General features: G+C 57.1%; 1 protein-coding gene across 3 annotated transcripts in view; it reads left to right on the forward strand.

Moving 5' to 3' along the window:
- RIMS3 (regulating synaptic membrane exocytosis 3) overlaps positions 1 to 4,761 on the forward strand; it is a 19,027-nt gene extending 14,266 nt beyond the window's left edge. For all 3 annotated transcript variants that reach the window (XM_017736154.1, XM_008635103.2, XM_017736153.1), the window contains exons 3-7: positions 1,772 to 1,913; positions 1,998 to 2,110; positions 2,971 to 3,072; positions 3,182 to 3,321; positions 4,299 to 4,761. In XM_017736154.1, coding sequence (XP_017591643.1) covers positions 1,772 to 1,913; positions 1,998 to 2,110; positions 2,971 to 3,072; positions 3,182 to 3,321; positions 4,299 to 4,511 — 710 coding nt within the window. In that variant the 3' untranslated portion in view covers positions 4,512 to 4,761. The remainder of the gene's footprint in view (positions 1 to 1,771; positions 1,914 to 1,997; positions 2,111 to 2,970; positions 3,073 to 3,181; positions 3,322 to 4,298) is intronic.
- Positions 4,762 to 7,974: the final 3,213 nt, after the last annotated feature.

Consider the following 7,974-nt stretch of genomic DNA (forward strand, 5'->3'; position numbering starts at 1 on the left):
GAAAAACGGCGCCTAAAAATGCCCCCTAAAAATGGCCCCCTAAAAATGGCGCCCTAAAAATGGCCCCCTAAAAATGGCCCCCTAAAAATGGCTCCTAAAACTGGCACCCCAAAAATGGCACCTAAAAATGGCGCCTAAAAATGGCTCCTAAAACTGGCGCCCTAAAAATGGCACCTAAAAATGGAACCCTAAGGCTCCTAAAAGTGGCCCCTAAAAATGGCCCCCTAAAAATGGCCCCCTAAAAATGGCCCCTAAAAATGGCACCCTAAAAATGGCACCTAAAAATGGAACCCTAAAAATGGAACCCTAAAAATGGCCCCCTAAAAATGGCACCCTAAAAATGGCACCCCCAAAAAAAACCACCAAAAAAAGGACAGCTAAAAACGACACCTAAAAAAGAACCCCCCAAAAATACACCTAAAAATGAAACCTCCCCCCAAAAAATACACGTAAAAAATGACACCTAAAAATGAAACCCAAAAAAATGACACCTAAAAATGACACCCCAAAAATGAAACTTTAAAAAGCCACTTAAAACCCCCCTTTTTAACCCCCCAACCTCGGTTTTTAGGTGCCCACCCCCCTTGCTTTGGTTGCCTGCGTGTGATGGAGGCACCTAAAAAAGATGCCTAAAAATGACACCTAAAAAACTACACCTAAAAATGACACCCCAAAAAATGCACGTCAAAAATGACACCCAAAAAAGGCCACCTAAAAAATCCCGTTTTAACCCCACTCCAGCACTTCTCCAGGTGCCAAATTTGCCAACCCAAGGTGAGGACGTCGCTGGAGCTCTGCCCAACCTCGGTGTCCCCCTCACCAGTAACTCCCAGTCCTGGCTGCGGGCAGGAGCTTGGAGAAAGGACGCTCTGGGAAATATTTAAATATTTAAATGCTTTAAAATAGCTGTTCAAGGGGCAGGGGAAGCACAAAGCTCCTTTTAGCGCAGGCTTTTCCCCGCTTCTTGCTTTCTATCCCTGGCATTCCATAATCTGGGAAAGGAACAGTTAATCCGGAGCCCTCCCGCCATCCGAGAAGTGGCTCTGAAGGGGTTAAATTTCCCCCCCCAAAAAAAAGCACAACCGCACCTGGAATGGCAGGGCCGGGATGCTCCCTGCTCCAAACCCTTCCGTGGGGACAGCCCCGAAGGAGCAGGACAAAGGCGGCGATGCCACCGCGCACACATGGGCACACGGCGGGGGCCGGGGACAGCGCCAGGGGTGTGCCACCCTCCTCCCGCTGCCATCTGCCACCGCCCGGGACACGTAGGGTGGAGGAAAGGGGGCATCAGGCGGTGTTTGGGGCTGTGCCCACGCTTTGGGGGTTGCTGTCCCCTCCGGCACGGGGACGGGGCGAGTTTGGAGGCCAAGGGGGCATCAGGCGGTGTTGGGGCTGTGCCCACACCCTGTGGCACTGCGGGTTGCTGTCCCCTCTTGGCACGGGGATTTTGGAGGCCAAGGGACGCTGCCAGCACTTGTGGGGTGACTGGGACAGGTCTCGGGTGCAGGGGGGACTCTCAGCCACCCAAAGCCACGGTGACATGGGAGCAGAGCACGGTGGCGGCTGGGGTGGGGACACGGGGACACGGGGCCGGCCCGGGGCTCTCCTCTCCTGCCGCACCTGGGTGTGTGCGTGTGGGATCCCCTGGGAATTCACCCGGGGAACGGTGCACAACTCCCCGGGAATGATGCGCGGCTGGAAAACAGGGAGACAGGAAGGCAGGGAAGGGCTGGAGGGCAGGAGCCGGAGCCGATCCCGTCTCCAATTCCAGAGGGAGGCCCCAAAAAGCTGCGCAGCACCATCCGCAGGAGCACCGAGACCGGGATCGCCGTGGAGATGAGGACCAGGGTGACCCGGCAAGGCAGCCGGGAATCCACGGACGGCAGCACCAACAGCAACAGCTCCGACGGCACGTAAGGAACGGGGCAGGGATTGGGGACGGCGCCGGGATCCTTCCCGGGGTGTCCAGAAGGATGCTCCATGAAAATCCTTTGCAGGTTCATCTTCCCCACCACCCGGCTGGGCGCGGAGAGCCAGTTCAGCGATTTCCTCGACGGGCTGGGGCCGGGGCAGCTCGTGGGGCGGCAGACCCTGGCAACCCCCCCGATGGGTGAGCAGGGGCAGCGCCCGGGGGGCTCCGGAGGGAGGGAAGGGAGGGGAAGAGGCTGCGTGGTTCTTCCCAGGGCTCCATCCCAGCACATCCCGCTCCGGGCATGGCTTGGGAATGCTGTGCCCCACACGGGGGAGCGTGCAGGGATCAGGGCAGGGCATCCCTGAGAAGCGGCAGCTCCGCTTTTTCCTGGGGCTTCCTTTTCCTGAAGCTTCCTTTTCCTGAGGCTTCCTTTTCCAAGCACCCTGGAACCAAAACCCCCACCTTTTGTCCCACTTTTCCCTTTGAAATCTCAAATGGGGATCAAAAGTTGCACCCTAAGTCTGAATTCCCAGGCAGCAGCAGCGTGTCCCCAGCTGGGGACAGACACCGAGGTGTCCACCCCAGATCCTGCTGGGGCCGGAGATGCCGGGAATGGGAAGAGCTGCTCAGGGAAAGGGGAAAGGGGAAAGGGGAAAGGGGAAAGGGGAAAGGGGTCGTTGGACCCTTCTGAGTTCCTGGCCCCTGATCCCTCCTGTCCCAGCCTCTCCTTTTTCTGCGGAATCACCCGGCCAAGGCCCAGCCTGGGTAAATCCCAGCCTTTTTCCCGTCACGAGGGATAAAATCCCAATGAGAGGCATGGAGCTGATGGGGAGGAGGGGCTCCCACCCCGATCTCTCCTTGCTGCTCAATCCAAGCTCCTTCCCATCCACTGAGCCCCTAATTCCCAACAAATCAGGCATCCAGCGGGACGCTGGGGGTGAGGACAGTGGTGTCCCCTGGAGAGGACGGTCCCACCCATGGCGAGGACGGGCGGCTGTGCTGTCCCCAGGGGGAGGTGACCATCAGGGATGGCCCTGAAGGTGTCTCCTCACTTCCAGGCGATGTCCACGTCGGCATGGCTGACCGCAACGGGCAGCTGGAGGTGGACGTGATCCAGGCGCGGGGACTCATCCCCAAGATGGGCTCCAAGTGCATCCCGGGTAGGTGGCTGTGGAGGGTGGGGTCAGGGATGGAGGGAGGCGGGTGCCGTGCCGGGATCATCCCAGGATCCTGCTCCACATCCCCGTTCCTCCCGGTTTCCCACGGCAGCCACCTACGTGAAGGTTTACCTGCTGGAGAACGGCGTCTGCCTGGCCAAGAAGAAGACCAAGGTGGTGAAGAAAACCTGCGACCCCTCGTACCAGCAGCCGCTGCTCTTCGAGGAGAGTCCCCAGGGCAAAGTCCTGCAGGTGGGCAGGGACACCTTCCCCTATCCCAGGTGGCTCCAAGCCCCGTCCAACCTTTCCTTGGACACTTCCAGGGATGGGGCACCCACAGCTTCCCTGGGCTGGGATGCCCTCCTTGGAGCTGGGATGTCCTCCGTGAGGTCTGGGAGGCTCTCTGTGAGGTCTGGGGTGTTCTCCTTGAGGTCTGGGATGACCTGCTTGGGGTTGGGATGCTCTCCTCAGGGTTGGGGTGTTCTCCTCGAGGCTGGGATGCTCTCCTCGAGGTTGGGGTGCTCTCCTTGAGGTTGGGATGTTCTGCTTGGGGTTGGGATGCTCTCCTCGGGGTTGGGATGCTCTCCTCGAGGTTGGGGTGTTCTCCTCGAGGTTGGGGTGTTCTGTTTGGGGTTGGGATGCTCTCCTCGGGGTTGGGGTGTTCTCCTCGAGGTCTGGGATGTTCTCTTTGAGGTCAGGAATGCTCTCCTCAAGGTCTGGGATGTTCTCCTTGGGGTTGGGATGCTCTCCTCGGGGTTGGGGTGTTCTTGAGGCCGGGATGCTCTCCTCGAGGTCTGGGATGTTCTGCTTGGGGTTGGGATGTTCTCCTCAGGGTTGAGGTGTTCTCCTCGGGGTTGGGATGCTCTCCTCGGGGTTGGGATGCTCTCCTTGAGGTCAGGGATGCTCTCCTCAAGGTCTGGGATGTTCTCTTTGAGGTCAGGGATGCTCTCCTCGAGGTTGGGGCGTTCTCCTCAAGGTCTGGGATGCTCTCCTTGAGGTCAGGGATGCTGTCTTTGGGATCTGGAACACCCTGTGCCAGGGCCTCCCCACCCTCGTCGGGTGAGGGGACCAAGGACCGGGATCCCCAAAGCCCTCCCTGCACCCTTCACACCTTCCCAACCCCGACCACAGCAGGGTTTTTTCCCAGTTTCTCCATCCGGGCACGCCGAATTTGCCAAGATTTCCCTGGAATTCCCACCCAGCTCCATTAACCCCTTCCCTGCCCGCAGGTGATTGTCTGGGGCGATTACGGGCGCATGGACCACAAGTGCTTCATGGGGATGGCCCAGATCATCCTGGAGGAGCTGGATCTCTCCAGTGCCGTCTCGGGCTGGTACAAACTCTTCCCAACCTCCTCCTTGGCCGACTCCAGCATCGGACCCCTGACCCGCCGCCTCTCCCAGTCCTCCCTGGAGAGCTCCACCAGCCCCTCCTGCCCGTAGAGGCCGGGATTGGGAAGGAGAGATCCAAGGAGACCGAGCAGAACTGGTTGTAGAGAGCTGTAAATATCCTTTTTTTTTTCCTTTTTTTTTTTTTCTCCTTTTTTTTTTTGGTTTTCTTTTTTTTTTAATTTTATCCTTATTTTTTTTTTCTCCTTTTTTTTTTGGTTTTCTTTTTTTTTTAATTTTCAATCTCCTTCCCCCTAAAAAATCCGCCCTGGACGCCCTCTCCGGGCAGGGAGAGGGAGCGAGGGCCGTGTGTGAGGCAGGGGGGAAGGAGAGGCAAAAATCCCCTCCGAGGGCTGCGACTGCCAACGATCCCAGACTGTTCCCAGACCTCGTCCTGGAAGCTCCCAGCTTCTCTCCCGCCCCCGCTGGGAGCAGCTCAGTCCGGCTGAGGACGAGGTTCCTTTCCTCCCATTCCCTTTCCCTGCCTCCGAGGAAAAAGTGGGAAAAAACCCCCACGGAACTCAGAACAATTCCGACTCAGCACTACTTTTGTTTCCCAAGGAATGTAGCATCTTCTCTTATGTAGCTTTGCCACGTGCTGACAACACACTCACTGCAATATCCAAGAGAACTCCGGATGGACCGGGAACATCTGCCAGTCTCATCCCGTTTGGTCGCTTTCCCAGCACTTTCGGTGGCCATTTCCCTGCCTTTTTTTCCCGAGTTTTTTGGTTGTTTTTTTTTTCCTTTTCCCGGGAGCATGTAGCCTGTGACCATTGCCAAAGCAAGAGGGGACAGGGAAAGGGACGCTCGCGTCCCCTCGGCGTCCGCTGGGCTTCTCCTCGTGTCTCACCGCTGACCGCGCTCGTGTCCGGCCAAAACCAGACCCAAAGGACAAACTCTGGGAATGCCTCGTGGGAGACGGGAGAAGGCGACCCAACGGAGCGGGAATACCGGGATCCTGGCGGATCGGCTGCTTCCCAGCCCCTTCCTTCCCAGCTGGAGGGCTGGGATGCTCTCCTTGAGGTCTGGAATGCTCTCCTTGGAGTTGGGATGTCCTCCTTGAGGTCTGGCTGTCCCTCCTCGGGGATTGGGAAGCCCTGCTCGGGGTTGGGATGCTCTCCTCGAGGTCTGGAATGAACTCTCCTTGAGGTTGGGATGCTCTCCTTGAGGTTGGGATGCTCTCCTTGAGGCTGGGATTCCCTTCCCAGGGTTTGGGATGCCCTTCTTGGGGTCTGAGATACCCTCCTTGGAGTAGGATGCCGTCCTTGACGGCTGGGATTCCCTCCTCAGGGCTTGGGATACCCTCCCTGAGGGCTGGGATGCCCTTCCCAAGATCTTGGATCCCCTCCTGGAGATGCCCTCCTTGGAGCTGGGATCTCCTCCTCCTCCTCCTCCAGACCGGGCCATCCTCCTCGAGGTTTGGGATTCCTTTCCCAGGCTCTGGGATGCTCCCCTCGAGGTCTGGGACATCCTCCTCAGGGTTGGGCCGCCCTTCTGGAGATCTGGGATGCCCTCCTGGATACTTGAATTCCAAGCAGGAGCGGAATCCAACCCTGGCTCGCTCCAGGGGAACATCTCAAGAGCAGCTCTGGAATTCGGGGCACGGACGAAGGACCGGGAGTTCCTTCGCAGGATGAGCGTTTTTGGGGTTTTTTTGTTCGTCCGTTTTGTTTGTTTTTCCAAGCAGCATTTTGGTTCCCTCCGAGGGATCCAGTTCTTGTAGCAATCCCGGGAATTACGGAAGCTTTTTTTGAAGGTGCCTATTGAAATTTGCTGAAATTACTCAGGGGAGACACCACTAGAAACTCTTGGTTTCTTCATCAAATATTCCTAAATCCAATGACTGTCCTGAAGGATCAGTTCCTAAAAGAGAAGGAACAAAATCCCGACACACCAAAAGATGAGGAGTTTTTGGAGACTGGAGGAGGACAAGAGGTTCATGGGGAATTTCATGGGGCTGGCTCTGACCTTCAGTCTTCACCACAAAGCACCCCACAGCACAGCTGGGGTTTTTACAGGATTATTTCTTGGCGAAACACAGAATTCCACGATGCACAGAGCACAACAAACCCACCTGGGCTTCTCCTGGTGGCACCGGGAATGAAGAACCAGCTCAGCCACAGAGGAACAAACCCAAACCTGAAGGAAAAGACTGTTGGGATGAAGCTGTTCCCTCCACAAACCCAACCCCAAAGCTGGGGCTCCATAAAATCAAATCTCAGAGTCCTCAACCCCAAATCTGGGGTCCACAAATCCAAATCTGGGGAATCATAAATCCAACCCCAGGGGTCCACAAACCCAAACCTGAGGGTTCACAAATCCAGACCTTGGGGTCCAAACCCCCAAACCTGGGGTTCCACCAACCCAAACCTGGGGTTCCACCAACCCAGATTGGGATTTCACAACCCCAAATCCAGGCAATCAAAACCCCACACCTGAGGGTTCACAAATCCAAGCCTTGGGATCCACAACCCCAAACCTGGGGTTTCATCTCCCCAGATCTGGAGGTTCACAACCCCAAACTTGGGGGTTCACAAACCCAGATCTGGGGTCAACAACCCCGAATCCGGGGAATCATAAACCCAAACCAGGGGCTTCACAAATCCAAATGTTGGGGTCCACAAACCCAAATCTGGGGTTCCACCAACCAAATCTGGGCTTCTACAACCCCAGAGCTGAGGGTCTACAAACTCAAACTTTGGGGTCCTCAACCCAAATCTGGGGTTCCATAACCCCCAACCTGGGGGTCCTCAACCCAAATCTGGGGTTCCACCAACCCCCAACCTGGGGGTCCTCAACCCAAATCTGGGGTTCCACCAACCCCCAACCTGGGGGTCCTCAACTTGGGGTTCCACACCCCACCCCCCGTGGCCGGCAGGACTCGGCTGTGCCGTGGCCGATTCACCCGGCACCGGCACAATTTCGGCGCTGTTGTGACGGGGACTCGGAGCTGCTGCCGTGACTTTGCCAACTCCAAACCACCGAGAAGGGAATCGGCCGGATCCTGCTGAGCTGGGATGGAGAAAAGTTCAGTGAAGGATGAAGGATGAAGGATGATGAGGGATGAAATCCCCCTCTGCTGGTTGGATCGCAGGCCGTAATTCCTGGATGGAGACTCCTGGGAATGTGGGATGCCCCGAACCTCCCGTGGTTTGGGGAACAAACTCGGTGCCTGAAATGCTGAAACAGGAACAAACAACAGCTTGGACTCGATGTTCCCTCCCGAGCACGGAACAATTCCACGAGGCCGACGGAATCGCGGCAAACGGAATTCCGTGAGGCTCAGCCTGGCTGAGCCTGTGCTGGATTTTTGACTCTCCGTGAGGGAAAGCATCCCAAAAGGAAAAGCTTTCCTCTCTTCCCTCCGCCTTCACCACCTCGATCCCAGCGGGAAAACAAACTCCAAATCTGCCGAAGTGCTGGGACTGTCCCCCACGGAGCAGGAGCGTGGGCAGAGCAGGGAGCTGAGCAGGGACCTGGGCACAGCTTCCCACCCCCTCCGCGTTCCCAGCCT

The sequence above is a fragment of the Corvus brachyrhynchos genome, unplaced genomic scaffold, assembly GCF_000691975.1.
Source record: "Corvus brachyrhynchos isolate BGI_N302 unplaced genomic scaffold, ASM69197v1 scaffold65, whole genome shotgun sequence".
NCBI classification, from domain to species: domain Eukaryota; kingdom Metazoa; phylum Chordata; class Aves; order Passeriformes; family Corvidae; genus Corvus; species Corvus brachyrhynchos.